This window comes from Equus asinus, chromosome 20, assembly GCF_041296235.1.
Source record: "Equus asinus isolate D_3611 breed Donkey chromosome 20, EquAss-T2T_v2, whole genome shotgun sequence".
NCBI classification, from domain to species: Eukaryota; Metazoa; Chordata; class Mammalia; order Perissodactyla; family Equidae; genus Equus; species Equus asinus.
The window spans coordinates 51,785,585-51,807,383 of record NC_091809.1 but is presented as its reverse complement, the minus strand read 5'-3'; the positions used below and the strand labels follow the sequence as shown (position 1 = coordinate 51,807,383).

The following is a 21,799-nucleotide window of genomic DNA, read 5'->3' as shown; positions in this document are numbered from 1 at the left end:
TGCATGGACTATTTTTCCTCTAGTATCTATCCGGCTTCCTCCTTCACCTCCTTAAGGTTTTGACTCAATATCACCTTCTCTGGTCTTCCCTGGTCACCTTATGCTAAAATTAAGGAAAGAGGAGTGGAGTGAGTGGTGGGGTCTCTGTTTAGTTCTTTTTCCCTACTTTATTTTTCTGCTCAACACTTAACACTATTTGCCATACTATATGTTTTAGTTATTTATTATCTATCCATCCCCTTTAGAATATAGGCTCCCTGAGAAGAATTTTTACCCATTTTTTTCACTGTTTTATATCTAGAGCTTTAGAGTTATATGCCCAGCACAGAGTAGACTCTCAAATATTAATGAATGAATGAAGCATCAGTAGAACTTTGCAACTGACTACAGGGTTAAAGATCATGGCATACTTTTATTGTCAAAATATTAAAGCTATTTTATAATAAATTTGTTTGGAAATTAGGCATGGAAGTTTTATGTCCAATGTATTATTTTATTCATTTATTTAAAACAGTTTATTCTGATATAATTCACATACTGTACCATTTACCCATTTAAAGTTTATAATTCAGTGGTTTTTAGTATATTCTGAGTTGTGTGACCATCACCACAATAAATTTTAAAACATTTTCATCACCGTAAAATGAAACCATGCACCCCTTAGCCATAACCCCTACCCCAATCCTCTCATCCTTCCCAGCCCTAGCCAACCACTAATCTACTTTCTGTCTTATAGGTTTGCCTTTTCTAGATATTTCCTATGGGGATAGAGATTTCATTGAATCTGTAGATCCATGTGGGGAGTATTGCCATTTTAACAAAATTAAGTGTTCCCACTCCATGAACATGGGATATCTTTCCATTTATTTAGGTCTTCTTTAATTTCTTTCAACAATTTTTATAGAGTATAAGTTTTTGCTCTTTTAAATTTATTCCTAGGTATTTTATTCTTTTTGATACTATTGTAAATTTCGTTTTCAGATTGTTCATTGCCATTGTGTAGAAACAGTTTATTTTTGTATTTTGATTTTATATCCTGCAACCTTGTTTTTTGTGTGTTCCTTAGAATTTCCTATATACAAAATCATGTCATCTTCAAATAGAGGAAGTTTTGCTTTTTCCTTTCCAGTCTGGATGCCTTTTATTTCCTTTTCTTTCCTAACTTGTCTGGCTAACACATCTATGACAATGTTGAATTGAATTGGCAAGAGTGGACATCTTTGTCTTGATCTTAGGGGGAAATAGGTCTTTCCTCACTGAAGTATGATGATGATTTGGAGTTTTTATATGTCTATTTTATCAGCAGGGTGAGGAAGTTCCCTTCTATTCATAGTTTGTTGAGTATTTTTATCAAAAGGGGTGTTGAATTTTGTCAAATATCCTTTTTCTGTGTCTATTGAGATGGTCATGTGGTTTTTGTCCTATATTCCATTAGGATATTATTACATTAATTGCTTTTTAGATGTTTACCATTCTTAGGACAAATCCCATTTGGTCATGATGAATAATCCTTTTCATATATTGCTAGATTTGGTTTTCTAGAATATTTTTGAGGATTTTGCGTCTATATTTGTAAGAAATATTAACCTGTAGTTTTCAAAAAAATTTTTTTTAATTGATTTTTTTATTGCAGTCTTACTGGCTTATAACATTGTGTAAATTTCAGATGTACATTATTATATTTCAGTTTCTGTATAGACCACGTGTTCACCACCAATACTCTAGTTTTTGTCCATCATCATACATATATGCCCCTTTATCCCTTTCACCCTCTCCCCACCTCCTTCTCCTCTGGTAACCATTACTCTGTTCTCCTTATCTGTGTGTTTATCTTCCACATATGAGTGAAATCATAGAGTATTTGTCTTTCTCTGGCTTATTTCACTTAGCATAATACCCTCAAGGTCCACCCATGTTGTCGCAAATGACGTGATTTTGTCTTTTTTTATGGCTGAGGAGTAGTCCATTGTGTATATGTACACAGCATCTTTTTTATCCATTCATCTGTTGATGGGCACTTGGGTTGCTTCCACTTACTGGGTATTATAAACAATGCTGTGATGAACATGGGGATGCATAAATGTCTTTGAATTGCTGATTTCAAGTTCTTTGGATAGATACCCAGTAGTGGGATAGCTGGGTCATGTGGTATTTCTATTTTTAATTTTTTGAGAAATCTCCATACTCTTTTCCATAGTGGCCACACCAGTTTGCATTCCCACCAGCAGTATATGAGGGTTCCCTTTTCTTCACATCCTCCCCAACACTTGTTATTTCTTGTTTTGTTAAATATAGCCATTCTGACGGGTATGAGGTGATATCTCATTGTAGTTTTGATTTGCATGTCCCTAATAATTAGTGATGTTGATCATCTTTTTTTTTTTGAGAAAGATTAGCCCTGAGTTAACTGTTGCCAATCCTCCTCTTTTTTTTTTTATTGAGTTATTGATAGGTTACAATCTTGTGAAATTTCAGTTGTACATTAATGTTTGTCAGTCATGTTGTAGGTGCACCACTTCACCCTTTGTGCCCACCCCCCACCCCACCTTTCCCCTGGTATCCACTAAACTGTTCTTAGTCCATAATTTTAAATCCCTCATATGAGTGGAGTCATACACAGATTATCCTTCTCTCGCTGGCTTATTTCACTTAACATAATTCTCTCAAGGTCCATCCATGTTACTGCAAATAGAATGGTTTTGTTCTGTTTTGCAGCTGAGTAGTATTCCATTGTATATATGTACCACATCTTCTTTATCCATTCGTCTGTTGCTGGACACTTAGGTTGCTTCCACGTCTTGGCTATTGTAAACAGTGCTGCAATAAACATTGGGGTGCACAGGACTTTTGGGATTGCTGACTTCAAGCTCTTTGGCTAAATACCCAGTAGTGGGATGGCTGGATCGTAGGGTAGTTCTATTTTTAATTTTTTGAGGAATCTCCATGCTGTTTTCCATAGTGGCTGCACCAGTTTGCATTCCCACCAGCAGTGTATGAGGGTTCCTTTTTCTCCACAATCTCTCCAACATTTGTTGCTATTAGTTTTAGATATTTTTGTCATTCTAACGGGTGTAAGGTGATATCTCAGTGTAGTTTTGATTTGCATTTCCCTGATGATCAGTGATGATGAGCATCTTTTCATGTGTCTATTGGCCATCAGTATATCTTCCTTGGAGAAATGTCTGTTCATGTCTCCAGCCCATTTTTTGATTGGGTTGTTTGATGTTTTGTTGTTGAGTTGCGAGAGTTCTTTATATATTATGGATATTAAGCCTTTGTCAGATATATGACTTGCAAATATTTTTTCCCAGTTAGTGGGTTGTTTTTTTGTTTCAGTCCTGTTTTCATTTGCCTTGAAGAAGCTCTTTAATCTGATGAAGTCCCATTTGTTTATTCTTTCTATTGTTTCCCTTCTCTGAGAAGGCATGGTGTCCGAAAAGATCCTTTTAATACTGATGTCAAAGAATGTACTGCCTACGTTTTCTTCCGGAAGCCTTATGGTTTCAGGTCTCACCTTTAGGTCTTTGATCCATTTTGAGTTTATTTTGGTGAATGGTGAAAAAGAATGGTCAATTTTCATTCTTTTACATGTGGCTTTCCAGTTTTCCCAGCACCATTTGTTGAAAAGACTTTCTTTTCTCCATTGTATGCCCTCAGCTCCTTTGTCAAAGATAAGCTGTCCATAGATGTGTGGTTTTATTTCTGGGCTTTCAATTTTGTTCCATTGATCTGTGCACCTGTTTTTGTACCAGTACCATGCTGTTTTGATTACTGTAGCTTTGTAGTATGTTTTGAAGTCAGGGATTGTGATGCCTCCCGGTTTGTTCTTTTTTCTCAGGATTGCCTTAGAAATTCGGGGTCTTTTGTTGCCCCATATGAATTTTAGGATTCTTTGTTCTAATTCTGTAAAGAATGTCCTTGGGATTCTGATTGGGATGGCGTTGAATCTGTAGATTGCTTTAGGTAGAACGGACATTTTAACTGTGTTTATTCTTCCAATCCATGTACATGGAATGTCTTTCCATCTCCTTATGTCATCATCCAATTCTCTCAGAAAGGCCTTGTAATTTTCATTATATAGGTCCTTCACTTCCTTAGTTAAATTTACCCCAAGGTATTTTATTCTTTTTGTTGGGATTGTGAATGGTATTGTATTCTTGAGTTCTTTTTCTGTTGATTCATTACTTGAGTATAGAAATGCTACTGATTTATGCAAATTGATTTTATACCCTGCAGCTTTGCTGTAGTTGTTGATTACTTCTAACAGTTTTCCAATGGTTTCTCTGGGATTTTCTATATATAAGATCATGTCGTCTGCAAACAGCGAGAGTTTCACTTCTTCCCTCCCTATTTGGATTCCTTTTATTCCTTTTTCTTGCCTGATTGCTCTGGCCAGGACCTCCAGTACTATGTTAAATAAGAGTGGTGATAGAGGGCATCCTTGTCTCGTTCCTGTTTTCAGGGGGATGGCATTCAGTTTTTGCCCATTGAGTATGATGTTGGCTATGGGTTTGTCGTATATGGCCTTTATTATGTTGAGGTAGTTTCCTTCTATGCCCATTTTCTTCAGAGTTTTTATCATAAATTGCTGTTGGATCTTGTCAAATGCCTTCTCTGCATCTATTGAGGTGATCATGTGGTTTTTATTCCTCAGTTTGTTGATGTGGTGTATCACGTTGATTGATTTGCAGATGTTGAACCATCCCTGTGTCCCTGGTATGAATCCCACCTGATCATGATGTATGATTCTTTTGATGAATTGCTGAATTCTGGTTGCCAAAATTTTGTTTAGAATTTTTGCATCTATGTTCATCAGCGATATTGGCCTGTAGTTCTCTTTTTTCGTGGTGTCCTGTATCAGGTTTTGGTATCAGCGTGATGTTGGCCTCATAGAATGTGTTAGGAAGTGTTCCATCTTCCCTAATTTTTTGGAATAGCTTGAAAAGGATAGGTATTAAATCCTCTCTGAAAGTTTGGTAGAATTCCCCAGGAAAGCCATCTGGTCCTGGGATTTTATTCTTTGGGATGTTTTTGATTGCTGTTTCAATCTCTTTCCTTGTGATTGGTCTGTTCAAATTGTCTGCCTCTTCTTGAGTGAGCTTTGGGAGATTGTAGGAGTCCAAGAATTTATACATTTCCTCTAGGTTATCCATTCTTTTGGTATATAGTTTTTTGTAGTATTCTCTTATAATCTGTTGTATTTCTGCAGAGTGTGTTGTTATTTCTCCTCACTCATTTCTGATTTTGTTTATTTGAGCTTTCTCCCTTTTTGCTTTGTAAGTCTGGCTAGCGGTTTGTCAATTTTATTTATCTTCTCAAAAAACCAGCTCTTTGTCTCATTGATCCTTTCTACTGCCTTTTTCATTTCAATAGTATTTATTTCTGCTCTGATTTTTATTATTTCTCTCCTGCTGACTTTGGGCTTCATTTGTTCTTTTTTCTCTAGTTCAGTTAGGTGTGCTTTAAGGTTGCTTATTTTGGATTTTTCTTGTTTGTTAAGATGTGCCTGTATTGCGATGAATTTTCCTCTTAATACAGCTTTCGCTGTATCCCATATGAGTTGGTATGGCATGCTATCATTTTCATTTGTTTCCAGGTATTTTTTTATTTCTTCTTTAATTTCTTCAGTGATCTGTTGCTTGTTCAGTAGTGTGTTGTTTAGTCTCCACATCTTTGTGCCTTTCTCAGCTTTTTTCTTGTAATTAATTTCTAGCCTTATAGCACTATGATCTGAGAAGATGCTTGTTATTATTTCCATTTATTTTAAATTTGTAGAGGCTTGCCTTGTTTCCCAACTTATGGTCTATCCTAGAGAATGTTCCATGTGCACTTGAGAAGAATGTGTATTCAGCTCTTTCAGGGTGGAGTGATCTATATATGTCTGTTAAGTCCAATTGTTTTAGTTTTTCATTCAGCTCCACTATTTCCTTGTTGATTTTCTGTCTGGATGATCTGTCCATTGATGTGAGTTGGGTGTTGAGGTCCCCTACTATTATTGTGTTGTTTTTAACATCTTCCTTTAGGTCTGTTAATAGTTGCTTTATGAATCTTGGTGCTCCTGTGTTGGGTGCATAGATATTTATAAGCGTTATTTCTTCTTGATGAAGTGTCCCTTTAATCATTATATATTGTCCCTCTGTGTCTCTCTTTACCTGTCTTATTTTGAAATCCACTTGGTCTGATATGAGAATTGCAACACCTACCTTTTTTTCTTTGCTATTTGCTTGAAGTATTGTCCTCCACCCCTTCACCCTGAGTCTGTGTTTGTCCTTGGGGCTGAGGTGTGTTTCCTGGAGGCAACAAATTGTTGGATCGTGTTCTTTAATCCATTTTGCCACTCTGTGTCTTTTTATTGGAGAGTTCAATCCGTTCACATTGAGAGTGATTATTGATGCATGTGGACTTAATGCTGTTAATCTGTCACTCATTATCTTGTTTTCCTGTGTTTCTTTTCCTGTTTGCTTTAGACTACCCATTTAATACTGCAATTTCTTATGCTGGGTTTCTTAGATTTTTCCTTATTTATGATTTGTGACTCTGTTCTGTACTTTATTTTAGTGTCTACCTTGAAGTTTGTATTTAGAATCTCCTGTATAATATAGTCTATTCTCTGGTGGTCTCTTACCTACTTGACCAATACTGATTTAGACCCTTTGCTCTTCCCCTCCTAAATAATTATTTTCATTTTTTATTCCAACTTGTCTTATTAATTTGTAGTAGAGTGCTAAGATCATCCTTGTTTTGTTAGTTTCCTTACCTTTACCCTAATGCTATAGTTGAATATTTGCTATCCTGTTCTGGTTCTATCCATCGGTCTCCCTAGTCTGTGGATTGTGTCCCCTTTCTCCCTTTTTCTTTTTTCAGGTATGAGAGCCTTCTTGAGGATTTCTTGTAATGGAGGGCTTTTAGTTACAAATTCCCTTAACTTTTGTTTGTCTGGAAAAGATTTAATTTCTCCCTCATATCTGAAGGAAATTCTTGCTGGATAGAGTATTCTTGGCTGAAGATTTTTATCCTTTAAAGCTTTGAATATATCACTCCATTCTCTCCTAGCTTGTAGGGTTTCTGTAGAGAAATCCACTGACAGTCTGATAGGGGCTCCTTTATAGGTTATTCTCTTTTTGTTTCCTTACTTCCCTGAGTATTCTCTTCTTCTCTTTCCTATCTGCCAACTTTACTACTATGTGCCTTGCAGTAGGTCTTTTTACATTGACAAATCTAGGAGATCTAAAACCCTCCTCTACGCACATTTCTCCGTCGATCCCTAGATTTGGGAAGTTCTCTTCAATAATTTCGTTAGGCACACTTTCTGCTCCATTTTCCTTTTCCACATTCTCGGGAATTCCTATGATCCTTATGTTCTTACTCTTCATTGAATCCATTATCTCTCAGAGATTTTCCTCATTTTTTTAATTCTTAGTTCTCTTTCTTCCTCTTCCTCTGTCTGGCACCATTCAGCCTGTCTATCTTCGATTATGCTAATTTTCTCCTCTATGTTGTCTACACGGGCATTCAGGGAATCTGTATTCTGTTTTATCTGGTCCATTGTGTTTTTCATCTCAAGTAATTCTGTTTGATTCTTCTTTATGATTTCAATCTCTTTTGTGAAGTAACTCCAGAACTCGGCTTGTTTCTCTTTCTCTCTACCTCATTGAGTTTTTTGATTATAGCTGCTCTGAATTCATTATCACTTAGTTTACCTAATTCCAAGTCCTCAGGACTTAATTCTCTGTTTTTATTGTTTTCCTTCTGGTCTGGGGCTTTTATAAATTGCTGGATGGTAGAGGAGCGGTTTTTTCCCATGGTGGTAGAATTCAGTTGCAGTTACAGCCTGTCACCACTAGATGGGGGTCAAGAGCCGCGTGTTATGAGCTCTCTGCCTTGGGGCAAGACGGCTGCGCCCACTGGCTTTGCCGGCAGGGGGGAGGGGCTGTTACTCACTCGCACCGGTCTGGGTTCAGATCAGTTCTGTTCTCTGGTCTCCCAAGGCCCTTGATTTATGGGGTCCCCGGGGACGGAAGCTTTCCCCCGTCAGCGGGTCTCCACTGAATCAGCGGATGATCCCCCAGTCGCGCGGCCCCTCCCCCGCTCCTTCCCGACCCGTCCCACAGCGATTGCAGACTCTATGGGAGGGAGCGATGTTCTCTCCTACCGTTCCAGCGCCTCCGAAGGTGTAAGCAAGGATTAGGATCTCCGCCTTCTTGGTATTGTAGGTCTCTAACGAGCTGGCGTTATGTTTATTCTCTGAAATTCAGTTCTTCCAATCTTTCGTTCTACTTTGGAGGGGAGAGAATCCCGGGTCAGCTCACCCCGCCATTTTGCTCTGCCCCCTCTCCCCAATCCTCCTCTTTTTGCTGAGGAAGACTGGCTCTGAGCTAACATCCATGCCCATCTTCCACTACTTTATATGTGGGATGCTTGCCACAGCATGGCGTGCCAAGCGGTGCCATGTCTGCACCTGGGATCCAAACCAGCGAACCCCAGGCCGCCGAAGCAGAACCTGCACACTTAACTACTGTGCCACCGAGCCGGCCCCTGTTGATCATCTTTTCATTTGTCTATTGGCCATCTAGATATCTTCTTTGGAGAAATGTCTGTTCATATCCTCTGCCCATTTTTTGATCAGGTGGTTCATTTTTTTGTTGTTGAGTTGTATGTGCTTTTTGGAAATTAACTCTTTGTCAGCTATGTGATTTGCAAATATTTTCTCCCAGTTGGTGGGTTGTCTTTTTGTTTTGTTGATGGTTTCCTTTGCTGTGCAGAGGCTTTTTAATCCGATGGCCTATTTGTTTTTCTTTTGTTTGTCTTGCCTGAGTAGGCATGGTATTTAGAAAGATACTGCTAAGACTGATGTGTACCCCCTTTATTTTCTTCTAAGAGTTATATGGTTTCAGGTCTTACATTCAATTCTTTAATTCATTTTGAGTTCATTTTTGGGTATGGTGTAAGACAATGGTCTAGTTCCATTCTTTTGCATGTGGCTGCCCAGTTTTCCCAACAGCACTTCTTGAAGAGACTTTCCTTTCTCCATTGTACATTATTGACTCTTTTGCCAAAGATTAGCTGTCCATAGATGTGTGGTTTCATTTTTGGGCTCTCAATTCTTTTCCATTGATCTGTGTGTGTGTGTTTTTCTGCCAGTACCATGCTGTTTTGATTACCATTGCTATGTAGTATGATTTGAATTCAGGGAGTGTGATACCTCCAACTTTGTTCTTTTTTCTCAGGATTGTTTTCGCTATTCACAATCTTCTGTTGTTCCATATAAATTTTAGGATTCTTTATTCTCTTTCTGCGAAGAATGTCATTGGGATTCTGGTTGAGATTGCATTGAATCTGTAGGTTGCTTTAGGTGCTATGGATACTTTAACTATGTTTATTCTTCCAGTTCGTGAGCATGGAATATCTTGCCATTTCTTTATGTCTTCTTTGATTTCTTTCAATAATGTCTTATAGTTTTCAGTGTTTAGGTGTTTTACCTCCTTGGTTAAACTTATTCCTAGGTATTTTATTCTTTCTGTTGTGATTGTAAATGGGATTGTGTTCTTGACTTCTCTTTCTGCCAGTTCATTATCAATGTATAGAAATGCAACTGATTTTTTTTATTGAGTTCATAATAGTTTACAACATTGTGAGATTTCACTTGTATATTATTGTTTCTCCGTCACCATATAAGTGCTCCCCTTCACCCTTTCTGCCCAACCCCCCACGCTCCTTCCCCCTGGTAACCACTAAACTATTCTCTTTGTCCGTGTGTTTATCTTCCACATATGAGTGAAATCATACAGTGTTTGTCTTTCTCTAGCTTATTTCATTTAATATAATACCCTCCAGGTCCATCCATGTTGTTGTGAATGGGATGGTTTTATCCTTTTTTATGGCTGAGTGGTATTCCATTGTATACATATACCACATCTTTATCCAGTTTGGTCGATGGGCACTTGGGTTGCTTCCAAATCTTGGCTATTGTGAATAATGCTGCAATGAACATAGGGGTGCCCAAGTCACTTTGAATTTTTGATTTCAAGTTCTTTGGATAGATACCTAGTGGTGGGATACCTGAGTCTTATGGTATTTCTATTTTTAGTTTTTTGAGAAATCTCCATACTATTTTCCATAGTGGCTGCACCGTTTGTATTCCCACCAGAAGCATATGAGGGTTCCCTTTTCTCCACAACCTCTTCATTTGTTATTTTTTGTCTTAGTGATTATAGCCATTTTAATGGGTATGAGGTGATATCTTATTGTAGTTTTGATTTTCATTTCCCTGATGATTAGTGATGTTGAACATCTTTTCACGTGCCTATTGGCCATCTATATATCTTCTTTAGAGAAATGTCTGTTCATATCCTCTGCCCATGTTTTGATTGGGTTGTTTTTTTGTTGTTCAGTTGTGTGAATTCTTTATATATTATGGAGATTAACCCCTTGTCAGATAAATGGTTTGCAAATATTTTCTCCCACTTGGTGGTTGTCTTTGTTTTGATCCTGTTTCCTTTGCCTTGCAGAAGCTCTTTAGTCTGATGAAATCCCACTTGTTTATTTTTTCTTTTGTTTCCCTTGTCTGAGAAGACATGGTATTCAAAAAGACCCTTTTAAGATCAAAGTCAGAGAGTGTACTACCTGTATTTTCTTCCAGAAGTTTTATGGTTTCAGGTCTTACCTTCAAGTCTTTGATCCATTTTGAGTTTATCTTTGTGTATGGCATAGGATAATGGTCTACTTTTTGTGTGTGGCTGTCCAGTTTTCCCGACACCATTTATTGAAGAGATTATCTTTTCTCCATTGTATGTTCTTAGCACCTTTGTCAAAAGATTAGCTGTCCATAGATGTGTGGTTTTATTTCTGGGCTTTCAGTTCTGTTCCATTGATCTGTGTGCCTGTTTTTGTACCAGCACCATGCTGTTTTGATTCCTATAGCTTTGTAGTACATTTTGAAGTCAGGGATTGTGATGCCTCCAGCTTTATTCTTTTTTCTCAGGATTGCTTTAGCTGTTCAGGGTCTTTCGTTACCCCATATGAATTTTAGGATTCTTTGTTCTAGTTCCATGAAGAATGTCATTGGGATTCTGATCGGGATTGCATTGAATCTGTAGATTGCTATAGGTAGTATGGACATTTTAACTATGTTTATTCTTCCGATCCATGTTCATGGAATATCTTTCCGTTTCTTCATGTCCTCATCGATTTCTTTCAGTGATGTCCTATAGTTTTCATTGTGTAGGTCTTTCACCTCCTTTTTTTTTTTTTTAAAGATTGGCACCTGAGCTAACAACTGTTGCCAATCTTTTTTTTTTTTTAATTCTTCTCCCCAAAGACCCCCAGTACATAGGTGTAGATTCTGGGGAAATCCTGGGCTGCTGAAGTGGAGCATGCAAACTTAACCACTTGGCCACGTGCTGGTCCCTCTTTCATCTCCTTGGTTAAATGTATTCCTAGATATTTTATTCTTTTTGTTGAGGTTGTAAGTGGGATTGTATTCTTGAGTTCTCTTTCTGTTAGTTTGTTATTAGAGTATAGAAATGCAACTGATTTTTGTAAGTTGATTTTGTACCCTGCAACTTTGCTGTAGTTGTTGATTATTTCTAATAGTTTTCCAGTGGATTCTTCAGGGTTTTCTATTTATACAATCATGTTGCCTGGGGCTGGCCCCGTGGCCGAGTGGTTAAGTTTGCATGCTCTGCTGCAGGCAGCCCAGTGTTTGGTCGGTTTGAATCCTGAGTGCAGACATGGCACTGCTCGTCGAGCTACGCTGAGGCAGCATCCCACATACCACAGCTAGAGGGACCCACAACTAAGAATATACAATGGTGTACTGGGGGACTTTGGGGATAAAAAGGAAAAAAATAAAAATCTTTAAAAAAAAAAAGTCATGTTGCCTGCAAGCAGCCAGAGTTTTACTTCTTCGTTTCCTATTTGGATTCCTTTTATTCCTTTTTCTTGCTTAATTGCTCTGGCCAAAACCTCCTGTACAGTGTTGAATAAGAGTGGTGGTAGTGGGCATCCTTGTCCTGTTCCTGTTCTTGGAGGGATGGCGTTCAGTTTTTCCCCATTAAGTATGATGTTGGCTGTGGGTTTGTCATATATGACATTTATTATGTTGAGGTACTTGCATTCTATCCCCATTTTGTTAAGAGTTTTTATCATAAATGGATGTTGGATCTTGTCAGATGTTTTCTCTGTATCTATTGAGATGATCTTGTGGTTTTTATCCCTAATTTTGTTAATGTGGTGTATCACATTGATTTGCGGATGTTGAACCATCCCTATGTCCCTGGTATACATCCCACTTGATCACGGTCTATGATCATTTTGATGTATTGCTGTATCTGGTTTGCCAATATTTTGTTGAGGATTTTTGCATCTATGTTCATCAGCCATATTGGCCTGTAGTTTTCCTTTCTTATGTTGTCCTTGTCAGGCTTTGGTATCAAGGTGATGTTGGTCTCATAGAATGTGTTAGGAAGTGTTCTGTCTTACCTAATTTTTTGGAATAGTTTGAGAAGGATAGGTATTAAAATCATCTTTGACTGTTTAGTAGAGTTCTCCAGGGAAGCTCTCTGGTCCTGGGCTTTTATTTTTTAGGATGTTTTTGGTTACAGTTTCAGTCTCTTTACTTGTGATTTGTTTATTCAGATTATCTATTTCTTATTGGTTCAGCTTTGGGAGGTTGTAAGAGTCTAAGAATTTATCCATTTCTTCTAGATTGTCCATTTTGTTGACATATAGCTTTTCATAGTATCCTCTTATAATCTTTTGTATTTCTTTGGTATCCATTGTAATTTCTCTTCTTTCATTTCTAATTTTATTTATTTGAGCTTTCTCTCTTCTTGTGCCTTTTAGTCTGGCTAAGGGTTTGTCAATTTTGTTTATCTTCTCAAAGAACCAGCTCTTTGTTTCATTGATCCTTTCTACTGTCTTTTTTGTTTCAATTGCATTTATTTCTGTTCTGATTTTTATTATTTCTCTCCTGCTGACTTTGGGTTTTGTTTATTCTTCTTTTTCTAATTCTGTTAGGTGTACTGTGAGATTGCTTATTTGGGATTTTTCTTGTTTGTTAAGGTGAACCTGTATTGTGATGAATTTTCCTCTTAGGACTGCTTTTGCTGCATCCTATATGAGTTGGTATGGTATGTTTTTATTTTCATTTTTCTCCAAATATTTTTTGATTTCTCCTTTAATTTCTTCAGTGGTCCATTGGTGTTCAGTAGCATGTTTTTTAGTCTCCACATTTTTGTCCCTTTCTCAGCTTTTTTCTTGTAGTTAATTTGTAGTTTCATAGCGTTATAGTTGGAAAAGATGCTTGATGTGATTTCAGTCTTCTTAAATTTATTGAGGCTTGCTTTGTTTCCCAACATATGGTCTGTCCTTGAGAATGTTCCATGTGCACTTGAGAAGAATGTGTAATCTGCTGGTTTTGGATGGCGTGTTCTATATATATCTATATTAAGTTCCTTTGGCCTAGTTTTTCATTTAATTCCACTGTTTCCTTATTGACTTTCTATCTGGATGATCTATCCGTTGATGTGAGTGGAGTGTTGAGATCCCCTACTATTATTGTGTTGTTGTTAATGTCTCCTTTTGGATTTGTTAATAGTTGCTTGATGTACTTTGGTGCTCCTGTGTTGGGTTCACAGATATTTATAAAGTGTTATATCTTCTTGGTGGAGTGTTCCTTTGATCATTATATACTGTCCCTGTTCGTCTCTCTTCCTGTCTTATTTTGGTCTACTTTGTCTGCTAGAAGTATTGCACCACCTGCTTTCCTTTGTTTGCCATTAGCTTAGAGTATGTCTTCCATCCCTTCACTCTGAGCCTGTGTTTGTCATTGGAGCTGAGGTGTGTTTCCTGGAGGCAGCATGTTGTTGGGTCCTGTTCTTTAATCCATCTCGCCACTCTATGTCTTTGTATTGGAGAATTCAACCCATTTACATTTAGAGTGATTGTTGATATATCAGGGCTTCATGCTGCCATTTTATCACTTGTTTTCTGGTTCTCTTGCATTTCCTTTGTTACTCATCTTGTGTGTTTTGGACTACCAGTTCAGTTGGGTAGTTTTTTATGCTGGCTTTCTTAGTTTTCTCCTTATTTATTATTTGCCTCTCGTTCTGCTTTTTTGTTTAGTGGTTACCATGAGGTTTGTATACAAAATCTCCTAGATCAGATAGTCCATTTTCTGATGACCTCTTATCTCCTTAGACTAAGCTGACTCAATCACCTTCCTCTTCCCCTCCTAAGTTTTTTTTTTTTTTTTTGAGGAAGATTAGCCCTGAGCTAACTGCTGCCAATCCTCCTCTTTTTGCTGAGGAAGACTGGCCCTAAGCTAACATCCATGCCCATCTTCCTCTACTTTATATGTGGGATGCCTACCACAGCATGGCTTGCCAAGCAGTGCCATGTCGGGACCCAGGATCCGAAACAGCAAACCCTAGGCCACCAAAGCGGAACGTGTGCACTTAAATGCTGTGCCACTGGGCTGGCCCCAGCCTAAGTTGTTTTTGTCTCATCTTATTCCATCTTGTGTTGTGAGTTTGTGTTTAAAATTACAAGATTATCTTAGTTTTTGTTTTTTTCCTTCCCTTTACCTTTAATATTTTACTTGAGTGTTTGCTAACTTGTTCTGATGGATAGCTACAATTTTCTGATCTTGTGTGCCTATTTATCTCCTTACTCAGGGCTCTGTAACCCCTTCTCTTCTTTTCAGGTATGAGGGCCTTCTTGAGGATTTCTTGTAGTGGGTTAGGGTCTTGTGGAAAGTTTTTATTTTTCCATCATATGTGAAGGATATTTTTGGTAGATAGAGTATTTTTGGCTGAAAGTTTCTATCTTTCAAAGATTTGAGTATATCATTCCACTCTCTCCTAGCTTGTAATGTTTCTGCTGAGAAATCTGCTGAAAGCCTGATAGGATTTCCTTTGTCCTTTGTGCATCATTTTCTTCTGCCTTGCTGCTCTTAGTATTTTTTCTTTGTCATTGACTTTTGCCAGCTTCGCTAGTATTTCCCTTGCAGTAGGAGATCTGTTGGCCTCTTTCACGTGGATTTCCATCTCTTTCCCCTGGTTTGGGAAGTTCTCCGCTATTATTTCTTTGAACAAGTTTTCTGCACCATTCTCCTCTTCTCCCTCTTGAATACCTATAATCCTTATGTTACATTTCCTAAGTGAGTCAGATATTTCTTGGAGACTTTCTTCATTTCTTTTTAGTCTTAGTTCTCTCCATCTGGAGCGTTTCTAGAATTCTGTCCTCAATATTGCTGATTCGTTCCTCCATGATATCAGGTCTCTTGTTCAGGGAATCCATGTTCTGCTTTGTCTCATCCATTGTTTTTGTCATCTCCAATATTTCTAGTTTGTTGTTCTTTATAGTTTGAACTCTTTTGTGGGGTAGCTCCTGAATTTGTTGAACTATCTGCATTCTCTTTTAACTCATTGAGTTTTTTAATGATAGCTATTTTGAATTCTCTGTCATGTAGTTTATAGATTTTTGTGTCTTTAGGGTTGATTTCTGGGCAGTTATCATTTTCCTTCTGGTCTGGAGATTTAATATGTCTTTTCATACTGCTAGATGGCATGGATATGTGCCTCCACATTATGGTAGTATTTCATTGTCACTTCCGCCTTTTGCCACTGGGTTGGAGTCAAGAACTGCGTATTTGGAGCCTGCTGCAATCTGCAGGACAGCTCCCAGGTGCTGGGGCGCTTTCTTTCTTCTGTGCAGTCTTAGGGCTTCTTGCTCTGCCCTTGATATCTGCTCTCCTGGAGCATTGGCTTGATGAAGACACCCCTACAATAGCTAGTCACCTCTGTGTGGGGCTTTCCCCTGGGCTGAGAGGCACCTCAGAGATCTATGGTGTTCCTGCGGAGGGCCACCGCTCTCTCCCCCCTTTTCTTGTGGAACCACATGGAGTCACTGAGTTGCTTCCCTTCAAGCAGAAAGAGAAGCTTTCTCTTACCTTGTATCACTTCCTTGGGGGTGGTGCTCCAGCACCTCCACCTTCCAATGTGTGTGGCTGTGTGGGTCTCTCATTCACCTTTTGTGTTGTGTGGATGTCCTCTGTTGGAATATGAATGTCCTTTTCGTTGTATCTTAGAGGGGAGAGTTTATGGGGAGAGCTCACTCTGCCATGATGCTGACATCACTCCTTGAAATGCAACTGATTTTTGCATGTTGATTTGTAGGGGTTTTTTTCTTGTTTTTAATCGAGATATCTTGGTCTACTTTTGGTATCAGGCCAATACTGGCCTTATAGAATAAGTGAGAAAGTGTTCTGTCCTCCACTATTTTTTAGAAGAGTGTGTGAAGAATTGATTGTAATTCTTTAAATATTTCATAGAATTCACCAGGGAAGCCATTTGGGTCTAGGCTTTCAAATGTTGCTTTTCCAGTTTTTTAATTACCAATTCAGTCTCTTTACTAGTTATAAATCCATTCAGTGGTTCTGTTTATTTTTGATTCAATTTTGGTAGTTTCTATCTTTCTAGGAATTTGTCTATTTCACCCAGGTTATCTAATTTGTTAGTATACGTTTGTTCCATAGTATTACCTGTAATCCTTTTTAATTCTGTAAGGTAGATAGTAATGTCCCCTACTTCGTTTCTGATTTTAGGAATTTGAATCTTCTTTTTCTTTGTCACTCTACCTAAATGTTTGGCATTTGTTGTTCTTTTCAAAGAACCAACTTGGTTTTGTTGAGATAAATGAAAAGGACGGCATAACATACCATAACTTATGGGATGCAGCTAAAGCAGTGCTTAGCAGAAAGCTTAACAGCTGCAAAGGCCTAAATTTAAAAAGATGAAAGAACCAACTTTTGGTTTTATTTCATCCTTTCCACCTCAGAACATTTGTATGTGTGTGTCCTCCCCTAACCCCCTGAGATTATATAGTTTCAGTCTTTGGGAAGAGAATTTAAGAAACTACAATGGTTTCTTATCTTTGCAGATGTTAGAAGGAAGAAGCAAAATTTCCGTCAATGATTTCATCATAAAAGCTTCAGCTTTAGCATGTTTAAAAGTTCCTGAAGCAAATTCTTCTTGGCTGGACACAGTTATAAGACAGTAAGTATAACACTAGTAGGGAAGGTATATATTCATCAGCAGTTTTCTTGCATTATATATGACTAGGAGTATAGGAGGTAAGGAAAAATGGAATACAGAGTGGAACGTGAGTTCTGTAGGTAAAACAGTTTGAAAACAATATAAAACTATTTATGAGATAGTGCTAAATTTAGTTAGTAGAGACTACAAATTCTTTATATGAGTTTAGCAAAGGGAGATAACTGTACAGATATGTATAATTAAGTTGATGATGACTCTCACAAAGCTGGCTTGAAATGGGTTTTGTTCACCTTTTAGTTCTGCTGAACTTGAGGGGTGGGAGCAAAATTGAAAACAACCAAAATCCAGTATTTGTTAATATTATGGTGGCGTGTGACCGGCATGGTGCTCAGTGTCTTCCACATTTGTCTCATTTAATCCTATGACCACCTTATGAGTTAGGTGCTTTCACATCCATTTTCTAGATGAAGAAACTGAGGCTCAGTGAGTTAAGTAACTTTCCCTGAGTTAATAGGTTAGTAAGTAGCAGGATTGTGATTGGAACCAGAATTCTGATTCCTAAGCCTAGGCTTTTTCTACTGTGTAGGCTCTTGTATTATTATTAACTTAGTTTTTATTAAAAGAATAGTATATACTTTAGAATATTGCTCCATGGTTTACAGTGACCAACTTGACCTGTAATCTGAGCTCTACTCCCAAGATGCAAACACAACTTTTAAACTATTATTTCTTCTGATATTTACCTTCATATTTCTAAATAACATTTTTCTGTTGCCTTTTATGAATTTTTCATGTTTTACTTCACCAACTGACTTATTGTTAAAGAAGATTAAGATTTAGCTGTGTTGTGTTCTTCTTACGTGTGTGTGCGCACACACACACATACACACCATCATCCTACCAAGTTGATGTAGCACAAATTTTGAATAAATCAGTATTCAGTGTTAATATTTTTATTCCAATGAAAATATTGTTGATGACTAAGATATGTAAATACCATGAATACTCACCTAACTGATATTAATGATTGCCTATGAGGGAGCTAGTTTTCTCTGTACTTATCATGAATTTTTCTGAAACTCCCCAAGAGAACTTTAAACCATTTTGCAGTCTTGTCACACATACCGGGTAATCTGCTGATTCTTTTTCCTTGGTGGCTCCAGGCACTCTTTGGCTTGTGACTGCATAGCTCCAACCTCTCCTTCCATCTTCACATGGCCTTCTTTGTGGCTGTGTCTTATCTTCTATCTTTTATAAGGACTCTTGGCATTGGATTTATGGCCCACCCAGATAGTCCAGGATGATCTCATCTCAAGATCCTAATTATACCTGTGAAGACCATTTTACTAAATGAGGTCACATTGATAGATTCTGGTATTAAAACATAGACTTATCTTTTAGAGGGCTGTTATGAACATTTGCATACAATTCTGTGTGTTGACATGTTGTCATTTCTCAGTCGATTCCTTCGAGTGGAGTTGCTGGGTCATAGGGTAAATATATGTTTAACTTTTTAAGAATATCTGAAGAAACACTACTTAGATGAAAGGATCAAGGTTGCAAAGCAAGTTCTATGAATTAGTCATTAATTCTTACTAAATGCCCTTCATTCGTTTGTTCATACAGCCATTCAACAAATATTTGTTGAACATGTACTGTTTGCTGGATTCGGTGGTGAACAAGATAGGAAACACCATCTGTACTCTCTTATGAGGAAGATTTTTAGATAATATTGTAATAACAAGATAATTTTACTAAGAAAGAAGTTATTTGCCATGTGGTACCTTAACCAGAGCACAGCTGTGGTAGCTGCTAAGGGTCACACACTTTTGCTAGAGCAGGTCCCTATGTTTGCAAGTGACAAAAGCCCGCTCCATCAGGCCAGCTTGGGCACATTGAGGGATTTGGTAGCTGTAATCTTCTAAAGCTTGTGCCTAGAATGAGCTGGAGTTCTTCCTTCTTGTGAAGTTTTAACTTTTTCTCGATTGCAGAACACTTTAGCAGGGGCCCTTAAACAGACCCCAAGGAGATGTGGATATAATTCAGGAGTTTGGCAACTTGGATGAGGAAAAAAATCATTCTTTTCCACTAACCTGCAACTGAAATCTAGCTTTTCCTCCTATTATAAATGTAGAGAATAAAAGAGGTATTAACAGGGGCTGGCCCCGTGGCCGAGTGGTTAAGTCTGTGTGCTCCACTGCAGGCGGCCCAGTGTTTCATTGGTTCGAATCCTGGGCAGGGACATGGCACTGCTCATCAAACCACGCTGAGGCAGCATCCCACATACTACAACTAGAAGGACCCACAACGAAGAATATACAACTATGTACTGGGGGGGCTTTGGGGAGAAAAAGGAAAAAAAAATCTTTAAAAAAAAAAAAAAAAGAGGTATTAACAGTACTTGTGCTGGTAACCAGTAACATTATTTTGATATCACATTGTGGTTGTTGCACATGTCTCAAAATATTGTTTTACTGGGGCTGGCCCCGTGGCCGAGTGGTTAAGTTTGTGCGCTCTGCTTTGGTGGCCCCAGGGTTTCGCTGGTTTGGATCCTGGGCGCGGACATGACACCATTCATTAGGCCGTGCTGAGGTGGCGTCCCACATGCCACAACTAGAAGGACCCACAACTAAAATATACAACTATGTACTGGGGGAATTTGGAGAGAAAAAGCAGAAGAAAAAAAAAAAGAAGATTGGCAGTAGTTGTTAGCTCAGGTGCCAATGTTTAAAAAAAATATATATTGTTTTACTTATCATCACTTCAAAATCATAGCTATTATTAGACCTGCTGCAAGATCTTGTTATTAATACAGAAGCACATATATCACACTTTTGTTTTTTGAATAGTTTGATATCTGATTTTCAGTGTAGTTTTTTGATTTTCTGGTAATTTGAGCATTTTATTTTCTGTGTTAAAAAAAATGTATTCTGAGAAGGAACTCCAGTGCAAAGGTGCCCTGGTGTAGAAAAAGATTAGGAATCCTACTTTTTTTTTTTAAGATTTTATTTTATTTTCTTTTCCTTTTTCTCCCCAAAGCCGCCTGGTACATAGTTGTATATTTTTAGTTGTGGGTCCTTCTAGTTGTGGCATGTGGGACGCTGCCTCAGCATGGCCTGATGAGCGGGGTCATGTCTGTGCCCAGGATTGGAACCAGTGAAACCTTGGCCCGCCGCAGCAGAATGCACGAACTTAACCACTCAGCCACCAGGCTGGCCCTAGGAATCCTACTTTTATATTCTGAGACATGACCACCCTACATCCTTAGCTCTCCTGTTTCTCCCAGAATGCAGTTCCTTCCCTTCACTCTTCCTTTCATCTGCTCAAGCTCTGCTTGCAGACTCAACTGCAGCCAAACACTTCATCTCACAATCCAAGGAGTTCTCTTTAATTCTCACTGAATGCTCTGAGCCTTTTTTCCCCACCTACACCCATGTGTTAGTCAAGGCAGAGGAGGCAGGGAATTAGAGAGTGCATGTGAAACCAACCTACTAACACATTTCTCATTCATTTAAAAAAGTGCAGACCAAGGAGAGGGCACAGCAAAATGTAAAAACAGGAAAGATATCTCTCTGGCTGAGCAGTACACAAACTGAAGTAAATATCAATATTCTTGCTTAACCTGACACATAAGCTCCTAATAAACATTGTTGATAATTATTGAGATCTCTTTTTTTTCTTTTTAAATAGAAATCATGTTGTTGATATCAGCGTTGCAGTCAGTACTCCTGCAGGACTCATCACACCTATTGTATTTAATGCACATATAAAAGGACTGGAAACCATTGCTAATGATGTTGTTTCCTTAGCAACCAAAGCACGAGAGGGTAAACTACAGCCACACGAATTCCAGGTAAGGTATTATTTATTAACCTTCTGAATGTTAAGAACTGTGTTGTTTTTAAGGTTACCATTATGCTTTTAATGGATTTACACCTTTTGATTCTACCTTGTATTCTCACTGGCACAAGGTCCTGAAAATAAAAATTGAGTAGCCTGTCAAAAGCTGAAAATAGGATGTTTTCCAACTAATGTGCCACACAATTGACTTTTATTCAAATTGTAAATGTTGCATATTTTCAGTAAAGTGTATTCCATTCAGGCCTTTTTTTTTTCTTTCAGTTTTACTAATGTATAATTAGCAAATAGGAATTGTGTATATTTAAGGTGTACAACTTGACATTTTGATATATGTATACATTGTGAAATGATCACAGTCAAGCTAATTAACGTATCCATCACTTCATATTCCATTTTCCTTTGCTTTCTTTCTCTCTTTCTTTCTTATGACAGTTCAGAGGCCTTCTTAGAGTAAAAGATTATCTTAAAGTCTTTCACAAACAGTTGTCATTTTTTCTTATTTATGTTGACGAGCAATTAACGTGATCTGTTTTTAATCTCTTTTCAAGGGTGGCACTTTTACAATCTCCAATTTAGGAATGTTTGGAATTAAGAACTTCTCTGCTATTATTAACCCACCTCAAGCATGTATTCTGGCAATTGGTGCTTCAGAGGATAGACTGCTTCCAGCTGATAATGAAAAAGGGTGAGTGCCAAAATGGAGAGGGAGTTGTAAGCTCATTTTCATTACATTACACCTGTTCTTGAGTCTCAGTTTTACAGTTATTGGCATGGCATATTGAAGCTTCAGGTAGAGTCAGACGTAAGTATAGAATGAAGTTTCTCAGGGCAGCATCTCTTATTTTACTAAATGTAGTTAATCCTATTTGAGATGGGAGACC

At 37.9% G+C, this 21,799-nt stretch overlaps 1 protein-coding gene across 1 annotated transcript in view; it reads left to right on the top strand.

The window, feature by feature from the left end:
- The window catches only part of DLAT (dihydrolipoamide S-acetyltransferase), a 39,510-nt gene that overhangs the window by 16,971 nt on the left and 740 nt on the right, over positions 1 to 21,799 (top strand). The window contains exons 11-13 of the mRNA XM_014855451.3: positions 16,942 to 17,057; positions 20,748 to 20,910; positions 21,467 to 21,603. Coding sequence (XP_014710937.1) covers positions 16,942 to 17,057; positions 20,748 to 20,910; positions 21,467 to 21,603 — 416 coding nt within the window. The remainder of the gene's footprint in view (positions 1 to 16,941; positions 17,058 to 20,747; positions 20,911 to 21,466; positions 21,604 to 21,799) is intronic.